This window comes from Pezoporus wallicus, unplaced genomic scaffold (genome assembly GCF_028554395.1).
Source record: "Pezoporus wallicus isolate ANWC-B61680 ecotype Strahan unplaced genomic scaffold, APGP_CSIRO_Pwel_v1 contig_4722, whole genome shotgun sequence".
Classification (NCBI taxonomy): domain Eukaryota; kingdom Metazoa; phylum Chordata; class Aves; order Psittaciformes; family Psittacidae; genus Pezoporus; species Pezoporus wallicus.
The window spans coordinates 4,327,035-4,348,191 of record NW_026641840.1 but is presented as its reverse complement, the minus strand read 5'-3'; the positions used below and the strand labels follow the sequence as shown (position 1 = coordinate 4,348,191).

At 36.7% G+C, this 21,157-nt stretch overlaps 1 protein-coding gene across 4 annotated transcripts in view; it reads left to right on the top strand.

Annotated features, from left to right (window-relative positions):
* The window catches only part of MON2 (MON2 homolog, regulator of endosome-to-Golgi trafficking), a 67,983-nt gene that overhangs the window by 7,471 nt on the left and 39,355 nt on the right, over positions 1–21,157 (top strand). For all 4 annotated transcript variants that reach the window (XM_057425535.1, XM_057425534.1, XM_057425533.1 and 1 more), the window contains exons 2-11: positions 7,516–7,579; positions 11,513–11,640; positions 12,477–12,608; positions 13,655–13,784; positions 14,300–14,397; positions 15,061–15,186; positions 15,936–16,130; positions 16,856–16,980; positions 17,361–17,500; positions 19,255–19,408. In XM_057425535.1, coding sequence (XP_057281518.1) covers positions 7,516–7,579; positions 11,513–11,640; positions 12,477–12,608; positions 13,655–13,784; positions 14,300–14,397; positions 15,061–15,186; positions 15,936–16,130; positions 16,856–16,980; positions 17,361–17,500; positions 19,255–19,408 — 1,292 coding nt within the window. The remainder of the gene's footprint in view (positions 1–7,515; positions 7,580–11,512; positions 11,641–12,476; positions 12,609–13,654; positions 13,785–14,299; positions 14,398–15,060; positions 15,187–15,935; positions 16,131–16,855; positions 16,981–17,360; positions 17,501–19,254; positions 19,409–21,157) is intronic.

Genomic DNA, 21,157 nt, shown 5'->3' with positions numbered 1-21,157 from the left:
ATCTTGAATTGGTGGAGAAAATGTGTAATAGTTAATGCTTTTATTTTTCTCTCAAAGCTTTGGAGCTCTGGTAATTAAGAATGGCACCATGCTGGAGTAGTCAAGTCTAGCAAGAAGTGGTGTTGTGCCTGTTGTTAGGATCAGAAATGTACTCTGTTTCCTTCATTGAGCACAAATACATCATGATGTAGAATAAACCAGAGCAATTTTACTTCTGTCTCAGGTAAAGTGGGAACAGCTGAAGAAACTACTTCATATGTGAATAGAGACTGACTGCTTGCATTTCTTGGCTTTATATGCTAAATAAATGTGATGCAAACAATGTATTAATTTTTTTAAAAGTTAATCATGCTGTTTGACAATTCACCTCAATCACACTTTTGGTTTTTCTTCCCCTGAAAATTGGAAAACGAGCTGGTTTTATGTAAAGTTTTGTGTTAAAGTGGTTTACCAAAATACGATTTTCAATTTATAGGAAAATTAATACTATTTTACCATTATTGCTAAGATTCTGTGAGAGAAAAATCAGAGTGAGAAACTTGTGCAGGAATTGTAGAACATGAGGTGATTTAAAAGGAGCATTATTGCTTTCAGTGTTCCCTGCTTTCATAGAATCATAGAATAGTTAGGGTTGGAAAGGACCTCAAGGTCATCAAGTTCCAACCTCCTTGCCGTGGGCAGGGACACCTTGCACTAAACCATGTCACCCAAGGCTCTGTCCAACCTGGCCTTGAACACTGCCAGGCACGAAGCATTCACAACTTCCTTGGGCAACCCATTCCACCACCCTCACAGTAAAGAACTTCTTCCTTAATATCTAATCTAAACTTCCCCTGTTTAAGTTTTAACCTGTTACCCTTATCTTCCTCTACTTGTACATACATCCAGGATGGAGCACACACCTGAACATTGTAAACTACTTTGTGTTCACTGCTGCCTCCTTGTAGGAAGCTGTGGACTTTAACAAGCCTTTTATCTTGTCTTCTTCCAGCTGAACAAGTGCAGCTCTTACAGCATCTCCTTATCTATTGTAGTCCATGCAACAGCTGTCTTGGTGGACCTCCACTGGACTTGCCCCAACACGTCAATGGCTTTCTTGCACTGGGCAGGCTAACTATGGACATGTTACTCCAGCAGCAGTCCCACAAGAGAGGGAAGGACTCCCTTTGCATGGCCCGCTGCCTGTGTTCTTGCTAATACAGTCCAGCATGCATTTGGCCACCTTTGTTGCAAAGGCTCACTGCTGGCACTTAGTTCCACTTTGTTGTCTGCCTGGTAGACAGTCCACTTTTGTCCTGTCTGCCAGGACTGTGGATCGTTTTCTGCAAAGCTGCTTTGCTGGCTGCAAAACCAGCCCCCAGCCTGTACTGGTGCATGAGGCTGGACTGTGCATTGGCCTTTGCTGAACTTCATGAGATTCATACCAGGCTGTTTCTTAGCCTATCTGGGTTCCTGTAAATGCACAGCCTACCCCATGTATGTTAAACAGTACCACGAATTTTGTATTTGTCTGCAGACTCTAATCCTTTATCCAGGCTGCTAATAAAGATGTTAAATGGTATTAGCCCCAGAATCCATTCCCAGGGAGCACTTCTAGTAACTGGTTACTGGCTGGACTTCGTACTATTTGTAATGATCCTTTGAGCCACTTTTCTGCCCACTTGTCCATATCTCATCAATTAGGTTATAAGGATACAACGGGAAATGGTGTCAAAGATTGCTGTAGTAAAGGTATAAAGTATGTAGTGCTCTCTCCTTACCCACACAACCCATCCTCCTATTGGCGAATGCAGTTGGTCTTTGAAGCAGATGCTAAATCATATTGTCTGTTCCTAGTCATGTTCTTGTCCTGCATGTGCCTAGAAATGGCTTCCAGGATGATTTGTTCCATAGTCTTCCCAGAGAATGACATGAAGCTGACTGGCCTGTAGTGACCTGAAAAGCAGTTCCCTGCCCTCCCTTGAGGTATGGGTGGCTTTTACCTCTCCCCAGTAACCCATCAATAACCTTCCGAAGTTACTGTGACCCTTACAGAGCATGTCCTTTCAGTGATGTTGGCCCTTGGGTGCATGAGCTTGTATGTGTCCTGTTGACTTAAGTACTTGGTTCATGTACCTCCTGCCTGTATCTGCCTTTACGATGATCATGCCCTGTTCCCAGAGACTGCTGGTAGACTTTCCTCCAAGCCAGTAGAATGCGAGCAAGCTCTAATCTGAATCCATTAAATCATTCAATATAATAAATCCCTGTGAGTGCACACTGCTGTCAGATCAGAGCTGGCTTTTCACCAGTTTAAATTACAGGTAGAATGAGCATATATAAAAGAGAAGGGTCTGAGATGGGATTATACTCCTGGAGAGGAAGACAAAAATACAGAAGGCAAATACAGTGCTTTTTAACACAAGTGTGCTGTAGTCAAATGCTTTCATGAGGTTGATTTAGTGTGGAGTATTTTGTGAGTTTGTTTTTTCCAAATAATAGTTTAGTACTACAGTAATGGTCCAGAACATGCTTTTGCAAAGCAAGCCAGAATAACAGTGAAGTGAAACTGTACTGTGGACAGGAGGATCTCTTATCTAAAGACCCTAGATAGGCAGATAACGATTAATAGGAAAAAATTGCTCTTTTTATTTTAAGTAATAGATGTGGAAGTGACCATAGATGACATACTTTCATTCAGTCTTAGTAAGAGGTTGGCAAACAATGTACTGTAAATACCAGCACAGGCCATCGTTCTTGAAAGCATTCCTGAACGCTTTTCTTTTTGTAAGGGAGAAGTCAAAAGGTCGTGTAGTATAAGCTTCAAACCATACAACAGTTTTGATATCTCTGGAGAGAGCAATTTGCTCTGAACATACAATCAAAACACAAGTGGTCATTCAAAGCACTAGCAATGGAAATATTTATTTTTTTTACTAACTTCTGGTAACAATACTGTCACATTTAGGACCTCATACAAAAACATGTTTAACACTAGGTCAAGCCTTGGTAGAAACTAGCACATGCCTGGTTGCTCCATTAAATACCTTTATGCGTGTATATAATTTTTGGTTAAAAAAGAAGAGGTGCTACATCTGGTCCTGATTGTGAGATACCAGCTTCTTTGAAGATCAGCAAGTGAACCCTTTTTAAAACCTTTATGAATCCCCTTTTTGGAAACTTCTAAAAAATCACTCATATGGCAGAGACAGAGGGTTGTGTTTTCTCACTTGCTGAAAAGGGTCACTGTTAAGAGAGATTTGAGATTAGAAATTGTGTCATCGTTCCCTCATGAAAAGTTGTTAACTGTGGTGTTATTTTTCAGTGAAAGAAGGGTAACTTCACGTTTATCCAACAGTAAGGGCAAATACATAGGGATCACTGTGGAGCAACTGATGTGCTGTTGGATTACATCCCACCTGACCCTTCTGGTACCTTGCTTGCTCATCCATATGCATTGCAGTAGAGGTCTGCAATGTCTTCACCTGTGAGAAGTAAACCACTGAATAATTACATGGTTTATGTGTTCCAGCATATGCCATGCCATTATTCCTTGTGGATGTTCTTGGCCTGCCAGGTAACATCATTATGCTCATGGAATTAGCTATAGTGGTATCTTTTGGTGGGTTTGTGAGCTTCTACAGTGTCCCTGGAAGACAGGTTTGAGGAACTGGTGCCTTTCAGATGTACTTACTACTCTGCTGCTGATATGGATGGCTTGCATCTACATCATCCTGAACAGTAGCTAGCAGAATTGCATACTCCATTTATCCTAATATTTCCATATGATATTTATGAGTTCTAGATCTTTAAATATGTACACACAGACTATAATGTGGAAAAACCTAGCTCTTGAATGTTTACCTGGATGTTGCAAAGTGTTGATTCTGCTTGAGGATGGGTTAAATCTTTGCTTGCTGAGTGCGTGAGTAGAAATTACCTGTTTCTGTTCCTTGATTGGTGGTTTTGGCCCTACACAAGGATTAAGATATCAGAAAAATGGAAAGGTGCGTTCAGCACTTGGAATGACAACAAGATTAAAGTTCTTCCCTGTTTGAACTGAGGACTGAGAAATCTGTGAGGGGGAAGGAGTTTTGTACCTGGCAAACTCTTAAGGCTGGGTTTAAAAGTCTCTATGAATTTCCACATCCTGAGCTGTCTCAGGCAGAGAGCCTGTCTGTAAGGTAGCTTTAGGGTGAGGGTCTTGGGGAGCTGTGAATATTGTTGTCAGACTATATACTTTGAGGAAGAAACTTCGAGGCCCGGAGGTAGATATTATGTACCACCTTCTTTTCAGTCTACTTCACCCTGCACTATGTGTGTCTTGAGGTTTTTTGTACAGAAATTCTCCTTTTGTTTTACTTTGGTTTCTGTGAAGGGTGATTTCCACGTACTCAGCTAACACTTGGTAAGTTCCAAGGAAGTAGAAAGATGATGGGGCAAGTTCTTGAGCTGGAGGGTCCTGGTGAATTTTGCAGTGAGACTATTGATTGATTAAAATCAAATCAAAGTACTGGAAGAGATTGACTTGAATATGTACTATCACCAAGAGTCAGTTTCTGTTCTTCATTAATATTTCCCTTCCCCAGACTGGCCGCTATAGTTGCGTCAGCAGAAACCTGAAGCAAAACTCAGTAAGTGTATGTTTGCGACATTCTATTTCAGTCATTTCACAGTTATTAAAGTAATAGAATGGGAAATGTAATTGACTGACTGAAGGTTTCGGGTATGCTGCGCTTTGTTATGTTATGGGAATTGCATGTACTTGCTTCTTTTTCAAATTAAAGAGATACTGACTTGCTCATTAGACTACTATTTACTGGGGTCCTAAGGGCAATTGGTTATGTTAGTTTTTAATGTGGTAACTGCTTTAAAAACATAATGCTTTATATTTGTGTGAAAGTAAATTATCATATTTGTACTCATAAAAACAGTATGATGATGGGCATCTCCTTGATTGGTGTGTTTATAAGATCCTTTTCTAACGGGGCAGTGACCTAGGGAGTGCTATAGTAATTGGTATAAATTTGTAAACTTAAAATCTACTGACATCTTGCCAAGTTAAGTTGATGCTGTCCAAATACACTTTTATATTGATGTATCCAGAGTAGCCAGATAACTGTTCATACCCCTTTATTTCTATTGGTTATTTGTGATCAACTGAGGTAATCTTTTGTTAAATGTTAATATGTGGTATTTTTACATATATAGTGGAGGGTCGTTTTCTGGTTTGTGTCTTTTTTTCTTTTTTAGTGTGTTTACAGCATAACTAGTTTTTAACTGTGAACATTTTTGAACTGGGATTCTAAACGGAAAGCGTAGCATAATGCAGGTAACCACAGAACTTCCAGTGTGGAGAAACCCTGTTACATTCAAAGTGGTAATAAGTCTAATAGCCGTTGTTTTGTTTTACCTTAGTTTTTAAACAATATATGCTATTTTATATAATGCTAGCATGGAAAGAACTGACTGGGAGACACTACATTGGAAATACTTTGTTGTTTCTTCCTTGTGTAGAGTGCGGTGTTTGCAAATGTCACACATGTGGGGAGGCTGAATGTTTCTTTGATCTGGAGTGAGTCTGTCACTCCTGGAAAGAGAGAAATGGATTGCCAGTAGGTGTGATGAGGTTTAGTTTGAAGATAACTGAAGTTGTACTATGACAAATCCTTCCTATTAATTAATAGGAACAATTTGCTGTGACAAACCCCCTTAATTAGCTGACAGTTTATAAGTGAAGAATGGGGATTGACTGAAAACTTAGGACACTTTAACACTTAATGTAATTAAAATAAATGAGAACTGCATTTAGCACGCCTCATTTTAATTATGTGAAAGATATATTTGCATATCAGTTTGTGCTTATTGAGCATGTATGTTAATTCAAACACTGGATATTATTCTGTCTATATTTTTAAAGTAGAAACAGTATGTTCAGCAAAGCTTAATTCTGCAGAATGTCACAAATCTGTTAAATTATCTTAAGGCAGTTTCTATGTTGTTTTGGAAAATAAAGTTGAAAATTTCACTTCTACATTTCTAATGTTATTATTTTGATAAATATATGTATAAACTTAAAATTAAGATATTTGGTTATGAATTTATACAGTCATCTTAACCTGACTTTCTGGGAAATGTTGTTGGAGTAGTGTTTTGGTGAAGAGGGAGTAATACTACTTGGTAGAACTTAATGTGCTGTCACTTCCATATTTCTGCTGCCACAATTTGCCTGCTTCTCTAATCTGTTTTACGTAGTGATGGCACACTTCTTTTAATAGTAGTATCAGAGGAAAAATGGAAATGTTTAGTGTGGGAAGTATGCAGAAATACAAAGCAAAAATAAAAGGGGAAATGTACTTTCAAATTTGGTAGAACAGTATTTTCCAGGAATTTGTGACCTTATGTTGGGAAAACATGTTGTATTTATTTTGGTTCACAGTGTATTGAACATGATTTCTTTAGTTGTTTCCAGAGGTTTTTAGTGTATTAATGGAATTTAAAAATGGCAAGGTGCCATTTGCAGTTTATTTTTGTGTTTTGCACACAAAACTTGTCAAAAATCATAACTGTGAAATGCAAAGCCTCAATGTTATATTTTCAGTTTGGCTTGATTCCATTAGAGAACATGACTTCAGTGATTTACGCTGGGAAGCATTTGTGGACAACCGAAGGAAGAACCGCTGTTCCCTCACAGCGGTATGTGATCTTGTTGACGGGATACTCAGCCCCTGGTTGTCTTCCAGCCAGTCTGGGCACATACGTGCCTTGACCTGCCTCTCTGCAGCCCTGGGTCCCACCAAAGGTGTGCATGAGGGAGAGGAGGATGCTGTTGGTCTGCAAGGTCATACCTAGGGGGAAAGGGGAAGATCTGTTGGTGTGGATTATACGGTGTGCTGAGAAGAATGGGGAGAATTGTTGGGAAGGCTTCTTCATGGTACTGCCTTGGGAAAATTTGTATATGGCATTTGGGAGACAGAATCCATGGGAAAATGGGTTTTATTCTGATACTCATTGTCAATGAAAGTGTTAGCTTTCAAATGGAAAATACTGCTACCCAACTGGAAGAACAGTGATAATAGTGTGTACCACATCCAGTTTATTAACTGGATTTCATTGGTTAGGTGTTAAGTATTAAACATTGATATAATTACTGATGTTCTCAAGTTTCTTCAGCATTCCAGCCTGATGAATGTGACAGATTATGCATCATGGTAATTGTTTCACAGTTTGAAACTGGACAGAGGCTGGGTAACAGGGTTTTGGTTAACTAGTGTTTTTTCTTGGTATTCATAGAACTGGAGGGTATTACAGTGAAAATCATGATTTCTAAAAATTCTGAACCACAGAATATACCCTTTCCTGTGAAATTCCAGAAGCTACAAAGATTTTACTTCTGCATTAGCTCTGCTTACCTAAAACACTACACAAACATTTTTCCTCTGAGACCATAAGTTTTGTTTTTCTTTGGTATTTTTATTTCTTTCCAGATATTGATTTATGAAATAGCATCTAAGCTTTTATTTTCTTCTCTTCCAGGCTGCTGAATCAGGAATAATCAAAGTGAAAACAATAGCTGCACGTAACAGTGATATTTTGGCAGGTAATTATTTGCAAATGCAATGGGAAAAATAAACTTGGGTTATAGATCAAAATGTTAAAAAGATGCCTTGTGTACATGTCCTAATTCTTTATGTCTTTTTGTATGGCTGTATCAGTGATGCTTTACTTCTGGGCACCTAGCAAAAAATTCAGGACCATGAGAACTTTTTAATACTACTTCTATTTTATGTTAGTGCTGACCTGATGCTGAGGAAGGTCTCCATTTTCAGTACAAATCATCCACTTAGAAAAATGGCATGAAATACTCCAAATTCTCAATGTTTTATTCACTGTCTGTGTTCACCACAGCTGTTGTTGAGTGATCTGTGTGGTGTTCTGGGTATGATCCTCCTCTGTGTGTTTAGTATGAGTGTCTAGCCATTGGACACTTGTACCTGGCAGGCAAAAATCCATCTTGATCTGAGACAAGGTCATTCAGTTTAAGGTGTACCACTGCCTTGAGGGACAGGAGATATCTTGTGAGTTGCTGTTTTGTAAGTGCTTAAAACTGTTATCTCTGACTTTCTGTAGCTTTATTAAATAGCTTGTAAATTGATGGCTTCTTGCCAATTGCTGGTAAAGCCTTTGGCCAGATTTGAATGTCCTATATAATACTTGAGTGTCTACGGAAAGGTCTAAATGAAATAGATGTAAAAGTGTTTCTTCTTTTAAGATGCTTAAATCAGATACTGGTAAGGAGGCACTTTCTAGAATTATTTGAAGTAGCAGTCCCAACCCTCAATATTTCATTTTAATGCCTCTTTTTTATTTGTTTATTTTCTTTGTTTTTACTGCTGTCATGAATGCTGACATAAGTGGGAAAACTATGCCAGGTAATGTCAGCTATATCAAAATACACAAATGAACAAGAGAAACCTCTAGTTAGCCATTTGGCATATTACTGTGTGAAGAGCTTTATATTTTAGGAAGCTGGTTTGTAATCCTGCAAGATTATTTGATTTTAAATCTTCATTTCAAAGTGAAGAGATGTGAAGGGTCGTTGATTCTGGGCAGTCTTTACTGTTGTGTTTTTGAGGGAACGCTTTCTGTTAGTTGGTCAGATTTTGTAAGCACTTTTCCTTTGGAAGTTCTCAACTAGAATGTAGATCATATTTATTTCATTCAGCAAAAAACCTGCAGGTTTTTTTGTTACGAGATTTGGAAAACCTGCACATCCTGAAACTTATTTTGATTAGTTAGTCTTTGCCAATAGGCTAATAATGTTTTTCCCATTGAGAAACTGTGGAACAGAGGGGAACATATACTTTGCCTGCATAGTATCCTAACATTCCATAGTTTAAACATAAATCCATTAAACAGTCCTAATTCTTTATGGACCCTTGTATTTTTTGAGGTATCAGTTGTAAGCTAATCTTGTAGATATGTTAATGTCAAAATCTCTTTTGTCTCCTATCTGTAGTGGCTTTTTTTTTGAGGAAAATAGTGTGTATACTTTAGTAATAATACATCTGCAAAAAGCTACTGTAATTGTGAAATCTAGTGAAGTAGATAATTTTTGACTGCTAGATGATTTAAGACTATCTACTAGACATTCTAGTAATCCAGCAAGTATTTTGATCAGGATACGTTTTTTCTTTGTACTTTGATGTGAACTGCCGTTTTACTAAAATAGATGAACAGCAATATCATCGGTTTCAGTAAGTTGACCTGACACTTTCCTGAAGCATTACACTGTGAATGATTATAATTTTAGAGACATAGATTCAATCTTAAAGTCTTCACTAAAATCTTAAAAATCTTTATTGTGTCTGGTGAGATCTGCTTAACTTGGCAGAACTCTGAGGTCATTGATCTGACTTCTTTCTCTTGGAAAATTTAAGCTGAGCAGTTTCAAAGTCTTCATTCTTAACAGTCTGTACATGCTTTATAATTTATTTATGAGGATTTGAGTGATTTCAAAGGAGAAGTCAGCCTGTGCTTTGTATCATCGGGGGTAAATGTGAGAAATTATTTTCATGTGGCTCTGAGATAGGCAATTTATACTTCCATTCTAGAAGTTCTTTTAATCAGAATTATTATCTTGCTGATGGAATGAAGGAGTAAATTTCACATCCCCAAACTTTTTTTTTTTTATGTGATTCATTATGATAGATTTTTTTCCAATATGTATTTACATAATTTTGGTAACAAAATGGAAGCAGACCTGGATGTAAGAAGACTTCTGTGTATTTAAGACTGAAGCTAGTATAATGATCAGTACCAAACCAGGTCTACAAAACATTAATTTTTCAGCTTCACAGAGGAAAAATCCTTGTGTAGAACTTGTTGGGAGATTGTTTTTAATAGATTATAAGAAAAATACTGTAAAAGGTTTAAATTTTTCTTTGTCTTATTAACTCATGCCATTTTTGCCATTCTTAGAACATTTGTGCCCATGTTAGAGCGAGCTCTCTTGCCGAGGTATTGTAGATATTCATAGACTATACAGGCAGCTTAGACATCTAGCTCACACGTAGATGCTGACAATTAGATGCCTAAATTACATGTCTTAATTGGAAACAAACCTGGTTTTGATGAAGTAGCCAATGTTTTGTTTTTAATTTGAAAATTGAAATAATACATCTTGAAATCAATGCAGGTTGTTAAACAGGCAGTGAACATGTGTATTCATTCACATTTATGCTGACATTTTAGTTGGTTTTGATTAGGTGTTTGGTGCGAGGTCAGCCTCTGTCAGATGTAGAGCCAATGCTGGCTCTAAAGATGCTGCTGAAACTATGGCTATATATATGTTAATATCACCCTGTAAGAGCTATTACCTTAGGGAAAGTTGGCATCTATAATTTATGCTAGCCTGTTCTTTTCACAGAAACTTGTTAGTCATGTTAGTTAGTGCTTAAGTTGTAAAATACCAGTAGAATGTATTTCTGTAGCTTTTACCTTGATGTTTCACTTCAGATTGCTCAACAGAAAAAAGAGATCATGTTTACATTTTTACGTAAGAATGTGGTTTTTGTTTGTTTGTGGCAAGATCTGTGCTCTAAAAATGTGTGAAACTTTTTCATGAACACGTTTCTCATTACACATAGACTAAACCACAGTGTATGACCTTCAGATTAAGGACATGCTGAACTTCAAACTGTGAGGAAATTTTTATTATTGGAAATGGTGTTGAGCAGCTAAAATCTTAAAAGGCTGCGTGAATCAACAACCATGCCTGCAAACAGAAAAGTGCTCATCAGGCAGATTCGCCCTCTCCTGTCATCTTTCAGATATACTTTCCTATTTTTTAAATTTTATGAACTTTATCTCAGATTTCCAGAATTACTTTTATGGGGAAAAACTTTTTTAAATAAGTGTGGAATGTTGTATTCATTGGCAAGTATTTTCCTCCTTAAAAATAAAAAGAAGGGGAAAAAACCCTTATGTACTTGTGTTTTCTCCTGACAAAGCTTCATTTTAAGAAGCTGCTCTTTCTCACTAAAACACTGGTTGAAAAATTCACAGCCAGGTGTATGTACCCAGGATACAAACGGTCCAGCCTCTTTCTCCTCCCGTTTCATCGGTGGCATTTTGCTATTCCCCTTTGTGCCCTTGCCTCGGAATGTCTGTGCCACACTGAATTTGAATTTGGTGCTGAGGTGGAGCAGAGCACAAGGCAGCTACCAGCATGAGGCCCGTCACCACTGGAAGGCCAGAAAAAAGTTCTGGGATGGACAGAACCTTACGTTTTCTTACTAACCAAAGTGGGTGTTCTGCATTTGGAAAGTTATTGAGTGTGTAAGGAAGAAGGTGCTTGGGATTAAGGGTAATTGTGAAAGTAAGATATGGCAGCTCAGTGACTGTCTGCAGGAGTAAATCCCGAATTTCCAAGAGTGGAGATTGCTTTTGGTTAGCAGGTATGATTAACAAATTTTGCATTGTATTTTTCAACGTATTAAACATTGACTGCTTCTGTATCTCTCTTTGAAAGCATTAAAAGAGAACAGCTCAGAGGTAGTTCAGCCTTTTCTAATGGGTTGTGGAACAAAGGAACCAAAGATCACTCAGCTGTGTCTAGCAGCCATACAGAGGCTCATGTCCCATGAAGTTGTTTCAGAGGTAAGATCAGCCTTTGTATAAATATATAAATATTGCAGTGTGAGAATACTCAAACTGAAGGTGAATGCTTTTTTTAGGAGGCTGTTTATATTATTATGAGTGTAGTCTGCAAAATATTTCACTTGTATCTGTTTTTAAAAAATTGAAATCTAAAAGAAAACATTTTTGACCATAAAAAAAAAAAAGGAAAATTAAAATTAAAAAAGAGGTGATAAAATGTTAGTGACCTCTAGAAGGAAATTAATGAAAATTCTGACCAGTTCATTTAGTTTGCATTCTTACACTGCAGGAGCAGAACATGTCCGTGATGAATATAATTCTGCAAGTTGTATTCACAAAATTTCCTCTGTTTGATAACATTATGTATTATGTGTTTTTTACATTTTAATTTTAAAAATAAGATTAAATGGATGCACATTTCCTGCAACTGTCAATGTCATGACATGTTATGGTACTGCATATATAGTGTGTTAAGAAGCTGGTGAAAATAATACTGTGCTTGCATAATGTAAAATTACACTGATTTTTCTTCAATATGAACACCTTTTGGAGTAAAAAGTCTTTGTACTGCTTCTTTTGTATTTTCAAGTAGAAAATAAAGTGTGCATTTTAATTTGAAATACACACTAAGAGGTATCTGCTGTCAATTCTTTAAAAATACCTTGGGAAGCTTGTAACAATGAAATCGGCTTTGTGTTCTCAGCGTGGTCCCATGGTATAAACAAACGCAAGTGCAGTTAGAAATGCATTTATGACAGTGCTGTCCTTTTATGTGTACACATGATAGACCAGTATGTAAGCATCTTAATTGTTGGCAAAAAATTATTTCTTTGTAGGCTGCAGCAGGAAACATTATTAATATGCTTTGGCAACTGATGGAAAACAGTCTTGAAGAACTTAAATTGCTCCAGACAGTTCTTGTACTTTTAACAACCAATACAGTTGTCCATGATGAAGCACTGTCCAAGGTAAGAATTTGTTAGTGACAACTAAGTACATATAGTATAGTACGTGCAATATCCAAGAGGAAAACCATAAATTTTACATATAAAGCATTTGTAAATAATGGAAAAGGAGGGGCTTTCTTAATTCTGTTGTGTCCCTGTTGTCTTGTGTCTATACTCTGAAAACAGGATTTCTTCTAGCTTCATTTTCAATTTGTTTTTTAATTCCTCCATAATAATACCTTTCTTTCTTTATGTCCAGAGATGTAAGGTTGTGTTGTAAAATTTCAGACTAACATGGGGATACCATCTGAGCAGAGCCCACAAGTCATTTACATGAAAAAGTGGCAAAAGAAAATTCTGAATCTTGTGTGCTTTAGAGCATGTAGCGCTGTGGCCACGTGTGGTTGAGGTTCATGCAAGTGCAAGAACATGGAATAAGAACAAAAGAACAAGAAATACAGGCTTCACTATACATACAGATGTTAATTTTCAGAATTCATTATAGAATAAGTATTAAACTATGCGGTAGAGGTAATACGAAATCCAGTGGAAAACAATATTCAGGTCACTGCCGGCACAATGACACATTGAAAATATGCACTTTAGAGAGGAATAATAGCAGTTGAGGCAACATGGTTGTGAAAGTATTGTGATTTTAATGTAGGTGAGGAATGGCATTTTACCTTTGAAGTTGACTGACCTTTCTGTGATTAACCTTATAATCCAAATATCCTTTTGACATTAATGTTCATACACCTTGGTTTATGTGGTTGAGTACTGTGTGTTTCTGTATGGTAATTGTAGTTTTATTAGCACTTCGTAATATCTTCAGTTAATACCAGTTCTAGATTATCTTTGTAAAGGATTAGTAAAGAGTATTTGGCCAGGATAATAAAACTTATTCTGGTTCTTCAAATTTAAAATGATTAAACCAATTTTTTTTTCAGGCAACCTTTTGACAAACTGGTGGAAAGAATTCCTCAATCAGCTGTCTTGACTCTTAGCTAAAACATGAAAATATATTGTTGTAAGGTGATCTTTTTTTTATTTTTTTCTCTCCCTTTCAGGCAATTGTGCTTTGTTTTCGATTGCACTTCACAAAAGATAATATCACAAATAACACTGCGGCAGCTACAGTGAGGCAGGTAGTTACTGTTGTATTTGAGAGGGTGGTTGCTGAAGATGAACGATACAAAGGTGGGCATACTTCTTACTCTGCTTGCTTGTGTTTATCTTTTTTAAGTAAAGGAGTAGTAAAATGTTTATAAACATTATAAAAAAAATCAGTCATTAATGTTTACTGTCTTCTGTAAATTTACTTGTATTCAAACAAGATGTAACCCTTAGCCATTGTGTCAGTCCAAGTCAGGACATCGGTGTATGAAACTTAGATATTTTTCAAGCTGTGAGAACTGGTCTTCGCATTAGTATTTGTGAAGGAATTTGAGGTGAACATGTTATTTATGGTGAAGGTAATTTAGATTAGAGAGTGTGAAATACACATCAGTAGTTTTGAAGAGAGCATTTACTGGAAAGAAGTGATTGGTATTGATGATCATTGGTATTCAATCTAATGTTTATTTCAGTAGACATGAAAACTTGCAGTAGAATTACCTGGCCATTCTCCTAGAATCTTTTTATAAGAACACTTAGTTTGTACTTGATTTTCAGCAGTTCCTTTGTTAACAAAACTGGGGTTTATTTTCACACAGATACTATTGACCAGCCAGTTGCAGTTCAAGGAAATAGTAACAGAAGATCTGTCAGTACACTGAAGCCATGTGCTAAGGATGCATATATGCTTTTTCAGGTATTGGGGAGCATATGCTTATACATTTGCAGTTATGATTGGGTGTTTCTACATCTCTGTAACAAATCTCAAAAATTTGCTATTGGCATATTGACAGGGTGTTTAACCAGAGCCTCAGGCTTTCTTACGTGCATTTATTGTAATTGGCTATGGTATGTGTATCACAGGGAGGTGACTGGAAAATAAAGAAGTGGCAGCCTAGGAATGTTTTACTATACATCTTAAATAACACCTAACCATGCATGTCTGTGTTAGATCGAAGAGTCTTTTTTCCGTGAGCCAAATACTGCTACTGTAAGTCAGTCTTGGTTCTTGTGCTTGGTATTGTACATTAAAGTTCTGTATATGATGACTAGTAGCAGTTGTACTCAACACACCAGTTAAAATCTTCTTGACTTAGCAAATTTACTGGTCTTGAGATATTTTTGAGGGCAGGAATGAACACAGTTGCTACAAGCATATCAGCAAAGTTTAAAATTCCTTTTTTAAAGTTTTTGCTTAATAATTTAAGTAAAAGAAGTATTTGGGGAAAAGCTGCGTTGAAATTGGACAATTCCTCATAACAAAAGAGGGAGAGAGTGTAGATTTTGTTGTAGACTCAGTAAACTTACAGCAGTATAGGACTGTGCAGAGAATGTAAATGTTATTGTATTTCTTTTCAAGGATCTTTGTCAATTAGTTAATGCTGATGCTCCCTACTGGCTCGTGGGTATGACAGAAATGACCCGGACATTTGGTCTTGAACTTCTTGAGTCAGTCCTTAATGACTTTCCACAAGTGTTTTTACAAGTGAGTAGTTCTTGGAGGGAAAATAGGAAGACTTTTCACATGGGTATTAAAATCTACACTTCGTTAACTCCTCTTTAATTTACCATGAGTACTACTTTTCAGAAGGACTTGTAGCTTTTACATGTTGGGGTTTTATGACAGAGAAATACTCTGTGCTTTTTGTGCACTTTTTTTCTATTCCCATATACTTGATTTGTGTTTGTGCATTTTGTAGAGCATGTTTTACTGTTTCACTATTTGTTTTGCCATTTTAATCTTCTCCAAAGATGCATTTTCTGATCTTGCATGATTTATGACAGCTGTTACTTAGTTTATGGCATTGTTATTTCTACATAAACATTAACCTTGCCCCACTTGCCAAACAGCAAGAATCATGACTAGGAACTGTGAAGATCTACTACATATAAATGCACCATGATCCTACAGTCATGCATTTTAGGAGACAGGAACTAAATTAAAGAAATAAATATATAATGAATAATGTATTAGCAGCATATTTCAGTTTACAGAGTACAAGAAGAGGGATGCAGGGTACAAGCCTGACCATACCATTTCATTATGCTTTTTGGTAGCTTTACAATTGTGTATGCTGTTCTTCCTTTTCATTTCCTGAGTGTGTAATTTATACCAAGATTTACATAACTCAGGGTGCTTGATCATAGCAGCAGACATAAGTAATGTGCATAATCAGAGCTACTGGTAGAAATTAAAGATTATCTGCTTAAAATTTGTTCTGTTTTCTTTTTCAGCATCAGGAATTCAGTTTTCTTCTTAAAGAAAGAGTATGTCCTCTTGTTATAAAGCTCTTTTCCCCAAATATCAAATTCAGGCAAGGTTCCAGCACGTCATCTTCCCCAGCACCAGTAGAAAAACCATACTTCCCCATCTGTATGCGTTTGCTGAGAGTAGTTTCTGTTTTGATTAAGCAGTTTTACAGTTTGCTGGTAAGAGTATGTTCGATTTTTCTTTATACAATTCCATTTTTCTGTGTATATGCCAGTACTGTGGTCAGTAATAGTATTAATTAGTTCTTGGGAACTGTTCATGTATACTGAAGGAAGAGAAGTCTAAATATTCTTTTCTTCTTCTGTGTATTTGCATTGACATGTATTCTACATGTGTGATTTTATTAAACGTGGGCTTGTATAAATTCTCAGGGTAGATTAGCTGTTATATTTTCTGTACTTGACTGCCTTTCAGTTAAAGTTTTGGGAACCTTCTGATTTTATATGGCTTGCCTGCCTTTAGATATTGTTGATTGCTTGTTAATACTTGCTAAGAGGCTTTTGACTTGTGTTAGCTGTTGACAGAATGTGCATGAAAACCATGTTTAGCTGTTTTTACTTCCTCAATTTTAGATATCTTCTAAAGAAAGATTTTTCTTTTTCCCATTTAATTTTTTACTCTGACACATGTAAGGACTTCAGTGCAGTGTCTTTGAGGAATTTAACTTCTTCAGTACAATTGCATGTGTGGCGTCAGCTTGACAAAAATACTATGATTATTAGTCATGTTTTTAATGTAATTTTTAGTAAGTGCTTATTGAAGGGATTTTTTAAATCCTGTGCAAAACTTGCTGGGATAGGACTTCTAGGATGAAATGGAAAGTTTTTTTAGAAAACATCTCTAGGAGGCTTTTTATTTAATGGCTATAAACTGTATCTTTTAGGTAACAGAATGTGAAATCTTTCTGTCATTGCTGGTTAAGTTTCTGGATGCAGACAAACCACAGTGGCTGAGAGCTGTTGCAGTAGAATCTATTCACAGGCTTTGTGTGCAGCCTCAGCTATTAAGGTATTAAATATATTGAGTTTCACTTTTACATACAATTTAAGAAATCCTTTTATTTTTATCTGGTGGAAAATGCTTTCTAAAACAGTGTAAATATGTAGAAACTTAAATGCAATAAACTCTCTAGGATATTTTTAATAAAGCATTAGACTATGCTTATTAACCAGGAAGGGCTGAATTACCGTTACTTGAGTGTTCCAAACCCTCTTACCGCTATCAAAGGAGCATTTACCTAAAACTAAATATGTTAATTTACCTAAATATTTGCAGTTAAAATGTGCTGTAAGCCTGCACGTGGGAGGGGGGCAAGGAGTTGCTGTTAAAATATGCTTTTAGTCCCTAATTTGTCAAATACTTACTGTATCTTCTAAAATGCTTTCCAGGTCCTTTTGTCAGTCCTATGATATGAAGCAACATTCCACTAAAGTTTTTCGTGATATTGTGAATGCACTGGGGTCCTTCATCCAGTCACTATTTCTTGTACCAAGCACAGGGAGCACATCAGCAACACCAAACCAAACTGGTAAAGCCTTGTCTTCACTGTAATCCTATTTTTACTGCATCTTGTAATAAAAGTTCTGATTTGATTCAGTATATGTGTTTGGCTTGATACAGTTCTGTACTTCTCTGTTCACTGAGGTGGAAAACCAGCTTGAAACAAACCAGTGTTTTCAGGTCTGGTACAACAGGTGATTTGTCTTGCGGGCAAGATGTAGCTCCCAGTCAGCAGTGCAAAGCTTTTACAGCAACCAAGCTCCTTGGTTCACAACTTTTCTAAGGGAAATTCTGAGGAAATTATTTCTTATTTCTAACAAATTTCTTTCTCCTTGGGTGGGGATGTCATTTATGGCAGTGTACAATGGAAGTAGTAAAACAGTGTTTGCTTCCTTCTGGAAGGCAATCACTAATTCTTCTGGATGGTCAGGGATGAAACTGGCCTGGGGAAGCCAAGGGGTAAAAAGAAGGATCTGTGTTTTACAGATTATTTTTGCTTTTTCTGTAATGTGAAAACAGGGACCTTGCAGATCATCTAATTCGAACCCCCCTGCCATGGGCAGGAGCACCTTCCAGTAGATCAGGTTGTTCAAAGCCCCTTCCAACCTGGCCTTGAACAATTATACCTTATACTGCTGTAGTTGGCTTTTGAGGTTCAGATTACAGCAAAGTAGTTGTTTTGTAGGAGAAGTTGAAAGCCGCATCTTCCAGAGCTTTTTACCTCTTCTTTTATACTGGTGTAATGTTTACCACTTCAAGGAGTTACATTGATATAAAAATAGTTGTATATATGTGATTGCTCAGTGGGATCACAGAAAATGACACCAGTCTAACTGTGTTAATAGCAACATTTGATTAACTACTTCTCTTTTGTGGCATGACTTTGTTGTTTCAGTCTGTTAAGCTTTACTGTGTTAAAAGGTTATGCGTAGGTTTCAGGGTGTATTCATATTGCCCAAATTGATAGTTTAGTCTCACTATATACTAGAAGCAAGCACACCAAAAATGGCAGTTGTTATGTTGATGTATGAGGTGCTAATGAGTTCATGTGGACTCTGCCTTTCTCTCCACATTGTCTGTGCAGTGAGTCTAAACATGTGATACCTACTCTTAGTAAGTACAGACCTCCTCCTATATGTAGGAAGTGTATATATGCAGAATTCCTTGTCCCTTTATCTGCTTTTTTTGGCTTTCTAAATTGGAACCAAAATTTGTTCCTTCCTAGCTGTTGGTTGGCATGTTGTCAGCTCTTCCCTGAATCTGTTTGTTTTCTCCTATCTTGCCATGGACCAGGTTCAAACAATGCAGTTTTCTTTCCGTCTCTTCTTGTGTCTTTTTCATGTCTGAAATCTTTAAAGTGTATTCTTGGAACGCTTAAGCTCTCTTTCCTACTAGATGTTCTAGATGTAACTATCCAGATAATGATAATCAAACAATAGCACTAAAATATATATTGTTTTATCAAAACCAATGAAAGTTCTTCTGCCGAATGTGATGAATGCTGCTGTGTCTTTCTCAAATATAATTTATTCTGACTGAAAATAAGGTAGTTATCATCAATCAGCTGTGTCTTTTAAACTGATTACTTTGCATGTAAGATCGCGTTTCAGACAGCAGAGGGAGCTCAAAAATAGTTTTTTCTGTTGGTGATGGTTTTTATTACTGAGCAGGGTGAATCAGATTCATTCTGTATCTCAATTTTAAAACTAAATACATAAAAAGGGTGTTGGCTGATCACTAAAATTAGATGGGTTAATTTTATCACTTTGTTTTTCTGAGCAGGAAGCAATGCATCGGGGAATACTAGCTCAGCACAAACTAGTCCAGGAGTGGTTGGAATGAGAGGAGGTGCAACTGTATTACCTGCCTTTGAATACAGAGGCACTTGGATACCTATCCTGAATGTAACAGTACAAGGCAGTGCTAAAGCTACCTAGTAAGTACCTCTGCGTTTTTTGAAAATGTATATGACAGATATTTTTATTTCCAGCTTGATGGTTTAAGGATTATTTTATTACTGAATATTGAGGTTTTCATTTCAATGGCATTGAGGTATGTTCTGGATTTTCTTATTGTCGATGCCATGAGATGTTCTGATTTCTTGCCATTTTGCCTACATGCTTTGAATTCTGATCCAAATGTCCCCTATAGCTTTAGCATCTGTTGGATTATTTTTATTTTTTTTCCTACCATACTGTTCCTGTATTAACCCTTCACTTTTAGGCCTCACTCCAGTGTATAACAGTTTTAGCATACTTTTTGCTGGGTTGTATAATGGCAAACATGAGTGGTATTAAGCAAATGGAGCATCACTGGGAGTGAAAAAAATAGCTTTCTTCAACCAGCTTTACTCTATTTACAGGTTTGTTTTTTTTTTTAACAGGATATTGTGGTAGATAATGGCCAGGTCATTCCAAACAATATATTGACATATTTACAAAGGTTAGTTTGTGAGTGCTTATTAGAATGACCAATTGTTTTGTCATGACTTTGTGTAATGGAGATCATGTTCTCTGTTTAAAGCTGCAAATACTACACTTCTTTCAAAATAATGGAAGTTTTTTTCATGTCAGTCATGACCCATGAAGATAGTAAATCTTTTCCAAGTTAGAATTGCCCATGAAACGTGAGCATACTAATATTCCATGAAATCAGCAAATAGCCTGGTTCTCAATACTTTTTAAAGGTAGAAAATCCTTTTATCTGCCTTTGAGATGCAGCATAAGTTCATTCTCAGATTTCAGTAGTTTAACATATATGTGTTGACTTGACTTCTTGTTCCAGCAGTGCCATGAATGTTATTTTTAGCTTATCTGACTATGCTTAGGAAATGCAAATTTGTAACAGAGGTGAATGAAAGGTTCATGCTTTGGCCAGCTACTACAACCTACTGCTTTCCTTCCTTTCTTTTTTTCTTATGTGCTGTTCTTAACTGGCGCAGGATCATTGTAGCATCATCACAGTCTCTTGTGCTATTCTGAACTTGCTTATGTCTTACCTTTGTGTCTGTCCAGTGACTTCATGATTCCCACTGAGTAATGTTTGGGTTTTTTTTGTCTTCTGTGTAAGGTTATGGAACTGTCACTAGAATGTCTTGTCAGCAGTTTTTTCTCCTTTTTGTCTGCAGTTTGTCTACTTTTGTCTGCAGTCCCTGCATGTAAGGAGATGACTAATTGTAGATTTGAGTCACATCCTAGCATTGATTCTGTCCTACTGCTGCCATTAGATCTTCATACAATGGCCACATCTCGCACTTCTATGCAATGATTTAATTTAGATACGACTTTTATGAACAGAGCTAGTAGAGCCTTTTTGCCAGTATAGGCCTAAAACTTCCCAGACCCCTATGCCTTGTCTTCCTCTTTACACGAGGAAGTAAGTGTTTTCAAGAGGAATACACAAAGTCTATAAAAGTGATTAAGAATTTCAATTAGAACTCTGTATACACACACACACTTATTTGTAGATACAGGGTGAAATGCTGACCATTTGATTTACCTATATGGCCTATGCCCCCAGATATCTAAGGCAGCCATCTTCAGGAAGTTAGGGTTAATAACTGCAGTGTTACATTATGTGAGAGAAGGAAAATCCTTTGTGCAGAGAGGAGTGGTGACACTACCTTGTGGAAGTGTCTTTGATATACTGTAGCTGGAATGCTTAGTCTTTTTAAGAGTAGTTTATA